This window comes from Lagenorhynchus albirostris, chromosome 2, assembly GCF_949774975.1.
Source record: "Lagenorhynchus albirostris chromosome 2, mLagAlb1.1, whole genome shotgun sequence".
In the NCBI taxonomy this organism is placed as follows: Eukaryota; Metazoa; Chordata; class Mammalia; order Artiodactyla; family Delphinidae; genus Lagenorhynchus; species Lagenorhynchus albirostris.
In genome coordinates this window covers 102,768,930-102,786,273 of record NC_083096.1, presented here as the reverse complement: position 1 = coordinate 102,786,273, position 17,344 = coordinate 102,768,930, and the positions used below count along the sequence as shown (strand labels likewise).

The following is a 17,344-nucleotide window of genomic DNA, read 5'->3' as shown; positions in this document are numbered from 1 at the left end:
TAACTTTGTGTGTGTGTATAAGGGAATTTCATTACGTGGGAGTTCATTTTGTGAAGCCAGCCACATCAAAGCAACTGACTGGATAATGTTCAGGTTTGAAATAATTTTGAAAACTCAGTTTAAAACAGAAATAAGTATTTCACATTTCCCCCCTTTTCCCTTTTTATTCCTTTAGAAACATAATAGTCTTTTTTTTCCCTTCCACTCTTTATAGGCAAATTTATGGCACTCATAAAATTTTAGACTAAGTTTGAAGGAAACTGAGAGGACATCTGGTCCAATCCTTTTGTTTTAAGGTAGAGAATGATGCCCAGAAGGGAACTAAAATAAAATAAAAGCCAAAGTGAGCCTGGGACCAAGTGTCTTAATGCCCCATCGGTTACTCTTCCTACTACAAGGGTATCAAAATACTTAGGCAGAGCCGTCACCAGAGCTCCTCCATGTCCACAGCAGACATCAGCCATCATGTCACTACTTCCTTCTCACCTTCACACCTTAGAGTCCTAAAGTCACCACATTCAACATGGCTGCTGCCACTGACAGTGGTCATGCCCCCAGTGATTTAGTAAATGTAAACCCCAAATTTCCAGCTAAAAATGTGAAGACTTTTTTTCTTCCTTCCATTTTGTCTCTTAAGTTTCAAAAATAATTAAATCTTTAAGAGTAGTAATGATCTTTTAGGAAAACATCTGAGTTCCACACTCTTAAAATGTGGTTGGAGACTGTGAGATAAACTTACTCTGTCAAAAATTTAAAAATAAATATAAGCAAAATTAATCTATGGTGATAGAAATCACCAGAAAGTGGCTGCTTGGGAAGGAGCAGGTGGGGTGATGGAAATGTTCTATATCTTGATAGAGATGTGGTCAAACTATATACTTAAGATCTATGCGTTTCACTGTTTGTAAATTATAGCTTTTAAAAACAATCTAAAATATTCACGTAGACAATTCAGATTTTTTAATTCTCATCCAAGGGAGGGACCTGAATTGCAATCCAGCTGGTGAAAGGCAATGACCAAACTGATAGAGATCTTTCAAAATCACGGTAGCTAAAGGCATTTTTGTTCAATTATTCATGAGAATAACATCCACTGTGACAGAACTCATGTATATGGAAAGCAAATAAAGGGTTTCTTTAAGGCTATGCAGATTAATGGATTCTGCCTTAAACAGGAATGAGCATTATTTAAGTACTGTGTACACTACTGTGATAACATATCTGCTGATCTGCATTGCCTACTGAAGTGCATTTAGCATTTAGTAATAGAACTTCATCCTAAAGACCACAGAGAACTTAAGACTTTTATAGATAAGGAAGGTAAGGTTTAATACAGTGCACTAAAGCCTTCACATTTCTATTTTCTGTATTACTTTTCTATAAAAACTTGAGTGTGTATGACATTCTGCCCACTGCATATCATTTTCTGGTAACAGAGCTTTTTGTTTTTGTTTCTGTTTTTTTGTGCCTACTAGATTGCTAACTTAAAAAAAAAAATTCATTGGGGTATAATTGATTTACAATGTTGTGTTAGTTGTTGTGTTAGTTTCAGGTGTAGAGCAAAGTGTATCAGTTATACAAATACACATATCCACTCTTTTTTAGATTCTTTTCCCATACAGGCCATTACAGAGTATTGGTAACAGAGTTTTGACAAAATAAAAAGAGTACTGAAAAGGAATAAAAAAAACTGGCTCTTCTCTGGCTGACAGGCAAGCACATGACGTTGGCTTAGAAACCACAGGTGGCTAGCAGCACAAATTGCTTAAAGATAGTGCTGGGTTAGTCCCTATTGCCATGAGACAGAGGGGAGAAAAGGGCAAATTTAGAGTTCAAGTTATAGCTAGAAATGGAAGACAAATTCCCCACCTCTTTGAGCAAAGTGCATTGAAATAAATTTTAGCACATGTTAGTAAAAGGTCTGGTATGGTATCTGGCACGCTGACGAATGGTAGCTGTTCAAGAAAACAGTATGTCCTGTTACTAATGAAGGATCCACAGGAGAGTGACCTTCTCTCTCCTCCGATGCTCATACGTACCAAATCTGGCTTCACTCGGTGAGTCAGGGGGAAGGAGAGCCACATAGAGTACAAGGTGGTGAGTACCGTGGACAGCCAGGACTGCTGGACCTCCCGGCTTCTGGGAATGCGGTGAATATAGTATTCGGTAAACTAGAAGGAAATAGTGAAAATGCAAATCAACTGGGCCAGTGATGCTGAAGTTAAACATAGAAACAGTTAACATTTGTACAAACAGGAAATGCTCTCTCAATTTTAATTTTCATTGGAAATATTTTTAAACTAAGTTATAAAGCCTTTTTCATGCTTTATACAACACACATCCCTGGGTTATGACAAAAAGTTCCTGAATATGATTCAAAATGTTAAAGTCAGTGTTGACAATAAGCTGGGGGAAATTTTCTATAAAATATGTTTCAGGCAAAGACCTTAACATACTTATATACAAAGAGTCCTTACAAATCAGTATAAGTAACCTAGTATCAAGATGGGCAAAGGAGATGGACAGACAATTCCAAACAGAAGAAACACAAACAGCCAATACACATTTGAAAAGATTGTTAACAATTAAACACAAAAGAAAGCAATGAGTCATTGTTCACCTACCTAACTGGTAGAGACTGTGGATACTCAGCGTTTTTGAGGATGTAAGGAAATAGACGTTTACAGTCCCTGGGCAAATACATTAGAACAACTTTTGGGGAGGGCAATTTAGGAATATCTATCAGAATTTTAAGTGTGTCTACTTTTGATCCAGCATTACTGCTACCAGAAATACATCCCACAGATTTACCCACATGCTATCTACTTTATCACTGTTTGTATTTGTGGAAATTGAAAAGAGCCCAAATATCCTCCAACAGGGATTGGAGGAGTCCATACAATAAAATATATGGAGACACATGAACAAATGACATAGATTTATATGAACAGATATGGAAGATGTGCCCAGATAAGTTGTTAAAGTGAATATACACGTTGCAGGACAGTATGTTTAATATGATCCAGCGTGTATTAACAAATCACACAGCTGTGTGTGTTTGTATACACAATGGTACACATATCAGTATTTGCATGAAGGAAATCTGGAACTGTTTGCCACAAACTGTATATGATGTGGAAGGGATTACACAGGGAACTGAATACCAGAAGGTGAGAATCACTGGGAGTTCCTTGCAGCCTGGCTACCACAAACGTTAACTCAGAGAGTAAAGGACTAAATACCTAATACATTCCTTTCCCCATCCCCCCACCTTTGGCCTTGAGGAACAATACGCTCCTAGAGAAAAGAACAGAAAAACCTTTTCCTAAACTAGTGCAAGACACAAAACTACTGGTCCTAAGTTTTTTCAAATTTAGAAAAAGATGTGAGATTGTGTGTGGAGGCTTCTGTTATGCTCCAGGAGGGCATCTGTGTAGCTCCTATAAAAATGAAAACAAGGGCTTCCCTGGTGGCGCAGTGGTTGAGAGTACGCCTGCCGATGCAGGGGACACGGGTTCGTGCCCCGGTCCAGGAAGATCCCACAAGCCACGGAGCGGCTAGGCCCGTGAGCCATGGCCACTGAGCCTGCGGGTCCGGAGCCTGTGCATCCGGAGCCTGTGCTCCGCAATGGGAGAGGCCACAACAGTGAGAGGCCCGCGTACCGCAGAAAAAGAAAAAACGAAAATGGGCTGCACACGTGACCACTCCGTTTCACATATGATGGACAGTCCCTCTTCCTTCCATACTACACCAGTGGGGAAAGAAAGAGCTGGACTCAATATGTTATCCACTATTTTTATTTATTTATTAATCATTTATTATATCAATGGTTTTTTTTCTTCCAAAGGATTAAGGTACTAAATGTTCAACTAGAAAATAATACTGAATAGTTCCCAAACTATAGACCATACAAGGGGCAGTATCCAAAAGGGGGCAAACTTGTAAGGAATCTTGTTGGAAGTTTGTGCTTGCCTAATTTGTGGAGATTATTAATTTAAAAACATGTAATGGGTAAAACAGTACTGAAACTGAGCCCCCCTAACACTGAGTTTCCTTACTGAGCTTATGATTACTCTCTCTATCCAAATCTTTATTCCCTTTCTTGTCCCCTCTGACCTCTATGCTGTGCTAACTGAACACTTATCCACCACAGTCAGATGACTAAAATTGCTGTTGTCCATAACATCGTTAATGCACTAAAATTGCTATTATATATATCATCATTAACATACAAATCCAGGTTGTTTCTCCAGGGCAAGAGGAGCTAACAGACCCCTGAGCCACAGACCACCTGGTCTGAGCCTCAAAAACCAGAACATCCTGACTCCCAAAACTATGATGAAGAAATGTCACAAGATGATTAATCCCAGCCTTTGTTCATCCCTTTAAAAAAAAAAAAATCCCTAACTCAAAGACCAAGTGGGAATGGATCTGAGGCTTGTCTCCCACACTCTTGCTTGGCCGCTTGCAATAAACCCTTACTTTGCTGCAAACTCTTGGCTGTCAGAGCTGGCCTTCTGCACTGTGGGTACATGAGGCCTTGCTTGGTTTCAGCACTAGAGAGCCAAAATGCCTCATCAGAAACCTTCTGGATCAGAAGTATTTCAAACAGGTAATACAGGACATATACCGTATATTACATAATATCCACCGCTGAAGTTTGGAGAAGTAACCAAACATATTAACATTTCTATAGCAAAACACGAACAGTCACACTAAGTGGGATAAAGACTATACTCCTCGTGCCAATTCAAACCAGGTTTTACTGTCAAATAAACTTGTGACAAACTTGGAACTTTTTTTTCCTCCCTCAGTTTTCCGAGCTTTCTAGGATTTCAGATCAGAGATTGTGGACCTGTACTACAAAATACATTTGAACCCAATAAGATGTCAGTATTATTATAGTGAAAATAACCCAGTAGGGTCTCATTATAAAGGAGTTTTCAGTGTTACTTCAAAAATTTGAGGCCTGATCTTAATATCTGTAATATTTTCTTTAAAAAACCATGGGTGTCTACCATGTCCCTTGAATCTTTTAAAGCTGTGAGCATATAACTTTAATAAAATTTTTATTTTATTGAAGTTTAGTTGATTTACAATGTTGTGTTAATTTCTGCTGTAGAGCAAAGTGATTCAGTTATACATATTCTCTTTCATATTCTTTTCCATTATGGTTTATCACAGGATACTAAATGTAGCTCCCTGTTCTATATAGTAGGACTTGTTGTTTATCCATTCTACATACAACACTTTGAATCAGCTAATCCCAAACTCCCAATCCATCCCTCTCCCCTCCCCCTCCCCCCCTTGGCAACCACAAGTCTGTTCTCTGTATCTGTGAGTCTTTTTAGTAGATACGTTCATTTGTGTCATATTTTAGATTCCATATATAAGTGATATCATATGGTATTTGTCTCTTTCTGACTTACTTCACTTAGTATAATAATCTCTAGGTCCATCTATGTTGCTGCAAAGGGCATTATTTCATTCTTTTTTACGGCTGAGTAGCATTCCATTGTATATACATACACACCACATCTTCTTTGCTTATAGCTATGTAAAGAAGCAATGAACAGTATTTTTGGGTATTTTTAGTGTCCTGAGGGGCTGGAAGGGGTGGTCAGCCTGACTCTGGCTCTGGAAGCCCAGCTCCCCTGACTCCATCTGAGCTCCAGAGAGGCAAACACAAAAGCCTGGTAGGGCCTACGCAAGGGTCTGGAGACAGCTCTCTTAGACTTGGACATGGAAGAAAAGACTACATCTCGTCCCGGGGAGCAGCCTGAGGAAGCAGAGAAAGTGGGTTCTAGAAGTCTCCAGTCCAGTCCCAGAAGGATGGAAACTAGTGGAGGCATGTTCTGGGGTGCGACCTGAGGGTCCTCCTAGATGGAGACTAGAAAAACAGGCCTGAGGGTGAGCAAACAAGGTAGTGACTGAAGAGTGATGACCTGTCTTCTGACTTCTGGCTGCACCATGGAAGGAGCCCAGCCTCAGCCTTCAGATCAGATGCTAGGCTGGGGAGGGGAGTCTTGGTTCCACTTGCGGGCTGGAGCTAACTAAGCCAATGACCTCATGCATACAGTGACCCACCACTCAGTTTACACAGGATGGTCCCAGTTTATGTCTGTAGTCCTGGCATAGTTATTAATAGTGCTCCCTTCTGCTCTCAGAAGTATCCCACTTTAAATGATAAAGTATATGGTTACCCACAGGGTGGGCAAGGAGTAGGTTCTTCCTAGTGATAGGGAAGGAAATTTACTCAGAATAGCCCAAGGCAAGGTGATGCAAGAATCTACATTACCATCAAGGACAAGAGTCTACGTGGTAGCTGGGAAGAAATCCAAGCTGGAAGTCCTACCAGTGAGATAAACAGGAAAACAGAGAGTTGGTGACCAGTGTGGGGAAATGCGGGTGGTGAGGACCGAGCCAGGCAAGGGGTCAGAACCATGACCCTGACTGGCAGGAGACCAGGGACGGGGGGCAGGGTCCATATGGTACCCCTCTCTGGCTTATGGCTCTACGCTAGAGAGGCCTATACCTCCAAACCCCATCTAAGTCTTCGCCACATTATGTCGTTTTGATAATAAGTTCAAGGAACTGGAAATCCTACCAAAAAAGAGACTTCTCTCCAAATCCAAGCCTCTTCCCACCCATTCCCCCACCAGTTCAGTTCTCAGAGGTACCTTTCCCGACTGACCTTTCTAAATAACCCTGCTCTTCCCACCTGTACGCACACTCCTCTCTCCTCCATCACCAAGCTTGCTTTTTGTTTTAAAATTACTCTATTTCCTCTACTGGCATATTATATGTTTATTTACTGATACCTCCACGAGAATATAACCTACCTGAGAATGCCAGGACCTTTGATCGTTGCAATCTCAGTGCTTATAAGAGTATTTGGTTTACAGTTGGTGCGTAATATATATTTATTGAATAAATGATTCAATATGTTTTTGCATATTAATATAAAATAACTCAATCTTCCTGTCACCTACCTGAGATGTTCTTAGACTGGGAATGCAGAAAGGACGCAAAGGAGGTAATTTCACAGTGCTTAACCTGGGGCCTTATTTGTAAGGTCCACTCAATAAATGGGTTGAACTGAACGGATGGAATGCCTGGGGCAAGAGGGAAAATGCCAGAGCAAAGCAGGGTATTGAGAGTTTATAAACAGCCAGAGTCAGGAGGCACCAAACCCTAAGGGGAGATGAGAAGGAACCAAAGACAAACGCGCCCTCCCCATCAATGTGTCCTAGATACACAGCCTAGAGGGCCGCAAGGAACTTCCCAGCCCTTGTGGGTCCTCTCCCCAGAAAATCAGTCCAAGAGAGAAGACTGTCCTGAGGCTTTGAGGTCTGAGCACAAAGGGAAAGGGAGTCTGCTAGGTTAACGCGACCAGAGCCTTCCACTGTACACCTAAAACTTCTTGAAAAATTCTATGCCCACTGGTTCTGTATTAAACCTGCTATGCAGGGGTGCAGTCAGGCAGATGGAAACCTGGGGCCATCTTGATAGGGACAGAGCCCTCAGAAGAGCTATGCCTGATACACAGAAGTGGGGGCTAGGGTATCTGATGTCCTGTATCACCTAGAAGAAATACTGAGAACCAGGCCACGACAAAACCTTGAGAGCTTTTATTACTTTATATAGTTTTAGAAGATAATCAAATACATAAAGAAGTCAGTGAAGAAAAATTATCAATAGAATGCTTGTATTTTGGTCATCACTAAAGTTCCTTTGAAGACAAAGGAATGGGAGAGAGTTTCAGAGAGCTGCAATTTAGGCTCGGCTCTGACCAGTCATTCCTAGGGGTTGTGGCATCTAGAGAAATCCAAGTGAAGGCACCTTTATAGACATACTGTTTTTATTAGTCTGTACCTCTGCCTTGAGGAAACTGTCCCTGATCCTCTTCTATGTGCTACTGATGGGATGCAGGACACAAAGGATACTTCATCCATCATTTTACCCCCTGAGTCCCATCTCCAGACCCAACATTTGGTTTCAGAGTGGCCACATGACCCAAGCAGGGTCAGTCTTTTCCTGGATTCTTATTGAGACCCAGGGAAAGCTCTTCCTTTTAGAAATACTGTGGGCTGCTAAACTGGCCCTCAATAATCCATTCTACTGGGGCAAGAAATACATACTTGTTTTGGTATTCCTCTATTCACTAGGCTTTTCTGTAACAACTCAAAACTGAACTATCATATTTGCCACCAAAACATGCTATTCCTGTGTTCCCAAGCCAGAAACTGACGAACAGTAGAACCTGTCATAAACAGGTTTCCTGAATAGATGTGAAGATCATGAAGATCTATGTTGGGACTGGCAGGGACGAGGGCTGGTGGGGGACACTCTGAAACCAAATTTTGGGTCTGGTGATGGGGGTCAGGGGGTAAAATGATGGACGAAACATCCTTTGTGTCCTGCATCCCATAAATAGGACATAAAAGAGGGTCAGGGGCAGTTTCCTCAAGGCAGAGGTACAGACTAATAAAAACAGTATGCCTATAAAAACTGTCCCCATGTTTCCTTCTTCCAAAACCTCTACACACACTCCTACCTACCCATCTATTCCCAACATCCCTGCTACTCTCATGGTCCCAGCCATCACCACCTCTCACTGTGACTATTGCAATTGCCTCTCCAGTCGTCTCTGCTTCTTCTCTTGCTCCCCTTCATTTTATTCTTTACAGAATCTCCAGAGCGATCTTTTTCTAATGTACAGCAGATCTTTCTTTCTCCCGCTTAAAACCCTCCAAAGGCTCACCACTGCGCTTGGGATAAGATCCAGGTTTCTTACAACTGCCTCCAAGGTCCCACGTAGTCTGGCGCTGGCTTATGTCTCTAGCCGCTCCCTGCTCACTCCCTCCAACCACACGGGTCTTCTTTCTGCTGTTTGAATGTGTCAGACTCATTCCTTCCTGAGGGCCTTTTCTGCTCATTCTGAGCTGTCTGCCCTGCTCCCAGACTGTCTCATAGGAAGCTCCTTCCTACAAGTCAGGTCTCGCTTGAACATTATCTCCTCAGAGAGGATGCAGTTCTCCCCCACCATCCCCTACCCCCAAAACATGGTTGCCCTCCACCGCACTGTCTTATTTTACCATCTTCACAGCAATTTATTGGTAACTCAAATTAACTTGCTCATTTATAGTTTCTCTGATTGCTGTCTGCCTCTCTCCCCAGAACGTAAGCTCCGTGAGAGGAAAGGACTTCATCTCGCTGCCTGCTGTGATCCTGATGCGCAGAATGGTGTTTCACACGTCATGGGTGCTCATCCCTACTTGCTGAATAGATCAATGACTGTCATTACAGTTTCTAGAAGTTCAGTCTGTCGTCTATGCTGGGGAAGATGCGAACTCCTTATCTCATAACATCTCAGGAATGTAAGAGACCAATTAATCGAACCTTCTCACCTTCACAGGTGAGGCATCTGAACCTTCCCGCAGGGACAGAGCCAGCAAGTGGTAGAGCTAGGACCTGAACCCAGGCTTTCCACGTGTCCTGAAATAGGCTGCTGACTCACCTTCATGAAGGCCGTTCCTGATGCCTGTGCCTCCCTGCTGAGAAGCCTGCCCCCTCCAACACACAGTGAGTTGAGCCAGCTTCCTCTGGAGCTCTGCTCCTGGCTGCCTGTGGTTTCTGTGATAGCCAACCACCCATCCTGACCCATTTCCTTTCCCTTCTCTGCTTTGTAACTCACCAGCCCTATAGCTCACAGCCTTCGACCCCGAGTGTGCTGTGTCTCTACCTGCTCTATGGGAATTGGGCCGCTGGCCTCCTCTCACCTCTCTGTGCTTTGTGCCCTGCTCTGCGCTATAGGTTTGGCACCGCTCCCCCGCCTACCACTGTCACCAATGACTCCCTCCTCTGCCCGCAAGCCTCTCTGTGGGAAAAAAACAGAAAAAAAAGGGGGGGGGGGCTTAGAAATCTTCAGACTTTTCTGTTGAACCTTAGGCCCCCAAGTCCCTTCTGGTAAGTTCTGTTGTTTTGCTGTTGCTCCTACCTGGCAGCCGACTGGGAAAGTATGCTTTAGTTGAGTCCTTGCTTTCTGTGCAGGTCAATGTGTATACCCTGCAGTATGTGCACATCTTGCAACGTGATCCAGTCTGTTTCACACAATTGGCAGTCACATAAAAGAGAAGAAAGACTCTTTCTCTCTCATTCTCTCTCCACCATGTAGTTAATGAAACATCCTTTCTGTCTATCTATACAAGCTTCCTAATTAAGAAGTGGCAGGGACCGTGTCCTACATTACTGTGCATGCCCACAGAGCCTCCCAGCGTTCCCCACATGTACTTGATGGATGCATAACCAAACCCACAGTGGCAAGACAGACAGCAAAGGTAGACTGTCTAAGAGTAAAAAAAAATAATGTGGAGAAATGGATTTTTTCCAAGCTTCTAGTTTGTCTGGAATTATGTGAAACACTGAGTTAAATGCTAATAGTATATGACAACTTGTAACTTTCACAGTATCTTTCAGAATTACATCACTGCTGAAAACCACAGACATATCTGGCCTTAGATTTGTGACAAACTAAATAGAAGTTTATAGTGATTCAGATGGAAATAATTCCACCAAGGAATCCAAATGGCATCATAAACCACAACAGAGCAGGTCAAGTGGTCTATGAAGTCATTCTCTGCTGTTACCACACACTGAAACATACAATACATTTATTATTTAGTGAATGCCACGCTGTTGCAGAATCTTGGAAACAAGACAAAATGAAAATGGTAAAATTTCATTCAACCAAAAATGGTTTCAGTTTTCCTTCATAACCGCTTTTTTTAAAATAATGAAAAGTACAATATATAGTACAAGCATGCTAGATGATTCACCCAATCATTCTGAAATCAAGATGACCACAATTTACCACCCCAAAAAAGTCTTTATATGCATGTCCTTCAAGAACTTGGTAGCTGCCCACTTCAACGTAGGTGATGACGAGGTACCATGAAGTGTCTTGGGATGAACGAGCCGTGGGTTCCAGGCTGGGTCCTGCTCAAATAACCAGCTCTGTCACCTTGGGTGAGTTAGCCACTCTGGACCTCAAGTCTCTCACTGTGAAGCAAGGAGGCCTGGCTGAGATCAGAGATCCTCCACTAGCCATCATGACCCCACTACTGGTTCTCAAGCCTGTCTTGTCAGAGACAGGCTTCCTTTTACCTTTAAAATGGTATGAAATTTAAAGACCGCTGTTCCAGGCCTGCCTCACGACTTGGGGCCACTCCTCACTTTACCTTGAGAAGCTCTTCCTTGCCTGGAGGTCTCAGGCTTCAGGGAAATAAAAAAGAAGTTTGTTCTTGAAACACTTAGGGGAGTCTGGCACAAAAGATTTCTAAAGTCCTTCATAATGAATATTAGTATTCCTCTTTCCAGCCTTTTATTGCCCCTTTCTTTTGTAAGAAATAATCCAATTTTTCCTTTGGGTAACTCACCCTTGCTCACATTCTCAGCCAGATGGTTTTGGTGGGATTTCAGCCCCTGTCTCCTTAACCCCTAACCTGTAGCTCCAAGAGTAGGACTGGAATGGCTTAAGCACCATGGAACAACACTCACCTGTGGCTATGAGGATTAGCTGAAAGATGTGAATATAACCCAGTTGGAGACCATCAGGCAGGAGACATTTTCTGGGACCTCTGGGAAAAAGAAGCGTCACCTCTCCCTTTCCTACATGCTGTAAGAGAGTTTCTTCTTCCTTAGACCTTTAGTGCAAAGATATGAAGCCAGGAGACGCTAATGCTTTTTGCTGCCCTGAGGGAAGAGCCTGGAGCTGCTGGAGGCAGCACCAGGGAGCCTGACGGGAGGATGCTGCAGGTGGACACACCACTATCCTTGGTGGCCTCCCTGGGCACCTGGACCAAGTCTTGCCAGAAACAACACTGAATTTTTCCCATTTCGTTAAGTCAAAAAATGCTCTTTATTGTTCAAGCCAGTTTTGAGTTTAGTTTTACGTCACTTGCAGTTGAAATACCCTTCCTTTTAGCTTTAAAATGATATTAATTTATTTATTTTTAAAATATTATTTACTTATCTGGCTGCACCGGGTCTTAGTTGCGGCACGCGGGATTGCCACACGCAGGATCTTTAGTTGCGGCACACAGGCTCTTAGTTGCGGCATGCGGGATCTAGTTCCCGGACCAGGGATTGAACCCAGGCCCCCTGCAATTGGGAGCGTGGAGTCTTAACCCCTGGACCACCAAGGAAGTCCCTAAAAATGGTATGAATTTAAAGACTGCTTTCCTCTTCTTAAAAAGGAAAAGATATTAAAATCATAGATGCAACAAGTCTTTACAGTGCTGGCTATTAGAACTGTATTCTTCATTGTGAGCACAGATATACTCCCAAGAGCACCTACCAGGTGACAGAAACTGGGCTAGGAGCACAAGGGTAAATAAGACGTTTATAAAGAACTCACTGCAGTCTGGTAGGACAACACAGGACAACAAATAATTGCAATCAGAGAGACTGATACGATAAGAGACATCATTATCAAATATAATGTTAGCACCAAATAAGAAATGATGAATTATACTTTGATAAACCCAGTCAGGCTTTATAGAAGAGATACTTTATCTAACTTGGAAGAATATGACATTTACCAGGTATAGCAGAGGAGGAAAAAAGGTTCTTCTGGCGTGTTCACAGCAGAGAGACACGAAATGGCATGGAATTATCTGGGGAACTATATTTTGGCATGTAAAGAGGACAGAGCAGCAGAAAATGGAGCTGGAGAGGTAGGGCCTTCAAAGCCATGCTAAAGAGTATGTACTCAAATCTAAAGGCAAAGAGGAGTTACTGAAGGATGTTAAAAAAGGAGAGTACTGTAGTCAGATCTGCTTTCAAGAAATACCACTCTGGCAGTTACGAACAGAATGGACAGAAGGGTGGCAACTCAACCAGAGGAGGAAAATCATTTGAGAGATCACTGAAACATGCCAGGGGAATGACGTTGAAGGCCTGAAGCAGGGGTCCCCAACCGCCGGGCCACGGACCGGTGCTAGTCTGTGGCCTGTTAGGAACCGGGCCGCACAGCAGGAGGTGAGTGGGCCGCTCCCGTCGCTCGCCTTACCGCCTGAGCCATCTGCCCCCACCCACCCCCCGCGGAAAAAGTGTCTTCCACGAAACTGGTCCCTGGTGCCAGAAAGGTTGGGGATTGCTGGCCTAAAGATACTTACAACACTAAGCTGAAGGACTGGAGATGGCAAACAGCGGGGAGCAGAGATTTAAGGAGGCTGGGAAGCTTGGGGTGACTCTCAGGTTTTTAGGGGAGTGAATGGTAAAAGGGGAAACAGACTGAGAGCATATCGTTATTCACTGTGGTTCAGTTTTGAGCATAATTTTGTGAGTCAGTAAAACACTCTTTAAGTACAAAATATATCCGTATTAGAGAATATGTACAAGTAACTGTCAGGTTGAAATGGGATAGACAGGGGTTTGTACTGGGAACTTGGGCAATGAATTCACTTGGCAGGTGGGCAGACAGAGCAAGACAACTGGGAATCTCAGAAAAGGCAGTGTTGGGAAATCTAGATTCCAGGCAGGCGCTGACAGGTCCCAGGGTGGCCTGGCCTGGAGCAGCGGCCTCGCTTGTCTTTGACAAGTCCGACTTGACAGCCAGTTGTGGGATCAAGGATGCTAGTTGAGGATCCCTGATCTCAGCCAGGCCTCCTTGTTTCACAGTGAGAGACTTAGGTCCGGAGAGGCTAACTCGCCCAAGGTGACAGAGCTGGTTATCAGCGGGACCCAGCCTGGAATCTTCATCACAGGTCACTTCATGGCACTTCACCCTATACCATGACTCGAGCATCTTTCACATCCTTGAAGGACAAGTGAACACCCTCTGCACCCGCTATTCCACTTATGCTTCCTTCTAGCACTCAGCTCATTGGTCAATCCTGACTAAAACCACCACCAGTCATCCTCACTACTTGTAGCGCTCAGAATTATGTTGTCCCTGGAAGGATTGTAACTACTGGCTCCAGAATTATTTCTTGGAGCTTAAAGGCTAAAAGAGACCAAAAAAATCTCCATTTGTGCAAAAGGAAGGATCAAAGGAAACAGGCCACATCCTGATTTTGTGACAACAACAAAAAAGAAATTATTGTATGTACAACAAAAAAGAAATTATTGTATGTTTGGGCCCATAATATAAGTTTTCATTTTAAAAATACGCTATTTATGGAAATGTTTAAATTCAAACATTGGTTATTAGAATGTCTTTAATTAGCTTTAAAAGAGAAACAATAGCACCATATTGCAAAATGTTACTAGCTCTGCATGTTGTAAGAATCCCATACAAATTTCACTGGCACAGGGAAAATGGTCAAATTACCTTAAAGCTGAAATAACTGCAAGACATTATTCACAGCTCTTTCAATACCATCAATTCAGAATCTGATTCAAAGAAAGTTTAACCTAACATGCCTTTGTTGTAGAGATGGAGGATGGGAAAACTAAGATTTGGGAAGGAATTTAAGAGATTAAGCTACTTAAAATACTTTAGAACCATATATAACATCTATCTGAAAATAATCATTTATTCACTGAAACAGCCACATCACAGGATCTCTATGTGCAATAAATTTCAAATACTTTCTATTTTTCACACATCTAGAATGATCATCTTCCAAATTAGAGATTTTTTTTTTACTTTTACCTATAACTGAATATAGTTAAGGTCCATTATAAAGAGGAAAAGTGCATATATACATTAGTCACACACTAAAAAGGTAAAAATGTTAAACTATAAGTTGTTATACACAATTTAGAAACTGAAACAAAACCCCACAACTGCAATTACATAGTTCACAAACTTATTTCTTTTAGAATTGCTTGGGAATTACGAAAGAGAGATACCAAATGCATTAGCATTCGATTCAGAAGTCTCAGCAGTTAAACACAGTCTTAGTTCACTGTGTGAAGTGAGCAGCCCACCTGGTGGAAAATAGCAGGTGTTGTTAAATGGAAGCGCATCATGCTAATTTCAGAAGTACTGATAGATAAACCCTGCAATCACGAAACTGTCACTGAATCATACATACATATGGGCTAAAAGATGAAACCAAAAGATCTTTATTTATTAAAGTAAAAGAAAAACTAATATGCTTCCAAAACATAATTATATAATTATACTAGTCCCAAAATATTAGTGCTGATGATATGTGGGTTATTTAGAAAATTACTTCCACTGGGGCTTTTATCTCTTCTCAGCTTTGTTTCTTCAAAAAAACAAACAAAAAAACTTGCATTGTTTTCTAATTATAACTTAGAAAACACAGAAAATGTTCAAACAAAACCAAAAATGAACCACTATTCATAACTCAAAATGATCCCTATACCCTCTCTGTATAACCTTAAAAGATAGTCAGATCACTTAAATCTTTTCTGCAACTGAAAACACTCTAAGATGGTCTCAGGTTTCTACAATTGAAATAATTTCTCCTCTTGTAATTTAACCAACTGCTTTCCCAATCTCCTGCCACTCCCTCCTCTGCATTCAAAGCAGCACTGCCTTTTCTCTCTCGAGGCCTGTTGAACATGGCTGTCTTCACACTGGAACTCCCTTCACTGCCATCCTGAGAAATCCCCTTGCTGCTTTCTTGGGCTGGCGCCCAGATTCTGGGACTGGAGTCTTCCTCCTTCTTGGGTTTCCCTTGTTTTGGTGGAGCACATCCTCTGTGAAAGGGTATATGGGGAATCCGTTTGAGGACATTTCTCCACTGTCATTCTGAATGTCATTAGAACCCCCTTTCTGGATGTTTTTGGAATTCTTCTCTTTATCACTAGTTCTGAAATAGTATGATGATATATCTTATTGTGACTACAGTTTAACTAGGCTGGGGATAGTCCTTTAGTTTGAAGGTTATGTCCTTCCAGTGCTGGGAACTCTGCTTCGGTCTTCACTTGTTTTAAAAAAATTTTTCCCATGTCCTTGTTCTTTTTAGATAGTACACCGCCAAAATCCAGTTTAATTATTTAATTTTCTTACGTTTCCTCTATTGTTTTTATTTTTTGTTCTGATTTACAACAGAGCTCTTGTATATGATCTTCCAATTTTTTTTTATTCCTATAGTTACAATTTTAATAGCCAAAGGTCTTTCTTATTCTGCGAGGATTTAAAAAGAATAGATCTCATTTTTTTTTTTTAAGACACAATGTCCTCTCATTTCTCTGAGGATACTGCTTTCCTTTAATACCCATCCCCCAGCCCCACACATTCCTTTTCTCAAAGTTCCTTTCCCTGTTTTGCTTTCTCTTATGAATGGGACTTTCCTCCAATGGCTGGTAGTCTGTGGATGCCGGTTCAAACCAGTAGTTCTCAAGGAAGAGGGGGAGATTTCTCCCCCCAAGGACATTTGGCAAGGACGGGAGACATTTTTGGTCACCCGTCACATTTTTGGGAGTGAGGGGGTGGGAAAGGGATGGGTGCTACTGGCCTCTAGTGGTAGAGGCCAGGGATGCTGCTAAACATCCCACAGTGCAGAGGACGGCTTTCCAATGAGATTTATGTGGCCCCAAAAGTCAACAGTACCGAGTCTGAGAAACCCTGGTTCCTATTAAAGAATGAGGCACTAGAAGGAAGACAGAAGCTCTGTGTGCTGGGTAGAAATAGTCAAGTAAAGGATAAAAATAGTCAGGACTTGACCACTTCATTGGGGGAAATCCCAACTGTTGGAATCTATAGTTCTCTTCTCCTGAGCAAAGCATTTGCTTCAAAGCTGATCTTTCATCCCCTACCTGGGGTAAATACATGAACTGATTGGAAAGGAGACCTTAGTGGTGTGTGTTGTGGAGACAGGCGTAGTTACTTACATTCCTTAAACCCTAGGTTTTCAGAGCAATGTCTTATCCCATTCATAATTTGGCTTGTTGTTCCTAAAGCCAAAACCTCTTTATTCAACTTTTCCAGTGGGTAAATCTTGGGTTTTCTATCAGCGTAGGGCAGAGGGGCTGGGAACCTAACTGGTCTACAGGCAGACTTCAACCAAAAGGCTTCTTTTCAGCCCCACCGTGCATTCCAGGCTCCAGAGGTACCTGGTGCCTTTATTATTTTTTAGTCACTAGCACTGCCCAGTAACACTTTTATTAATTAATTCCTAAGGTTTCCAGTGTTCATGCTTTTGCCTCTCCAATTGCAACAAAAAACTTCACACAAAGGGCACTTCCTTTCCTTACTTCTTCATAAAACATAGCCCAAATTCTGCATATAGAAACTACTCAATCAATATCCACTTCTGATTTTCAAGAAGGATTTTACTTTTGGGAAGGCTTCTAGGGAGCTGTTCTACCTGTCTCGAACAAAGAAGAGCATATAAAACAAATACATCAGTACTACAACCTC

General features: G+C 42.1%; 1 protein-coding gene across 2 annotated transcripts in view; it reads right to left on the bottom strand.

Annotated features, from left to right (window-relative positions):
- Positions 1 to 17,344, bottom strand: part of ALG14 (ALG14 UDP-N-acetylglucosaminyltransferase subunit) — a 104,427-nt gene that overhangs the window by 60,085 nt on the left and 26,998 nt on the right. For both annotated transcript variants that reach the window (XM_060139536.1, XM_060139537.1), the window contains exon 3: positions 2,040 to 2,171. In XM_060139536.1, the coding sequence (XP_059995519.1) occupies positions 2,040 to 2,171 (132 nt within the window). The remainder of the gene's footprint in view (positions 1 to 2,039; positions 2,172 to 17,344) is intronic.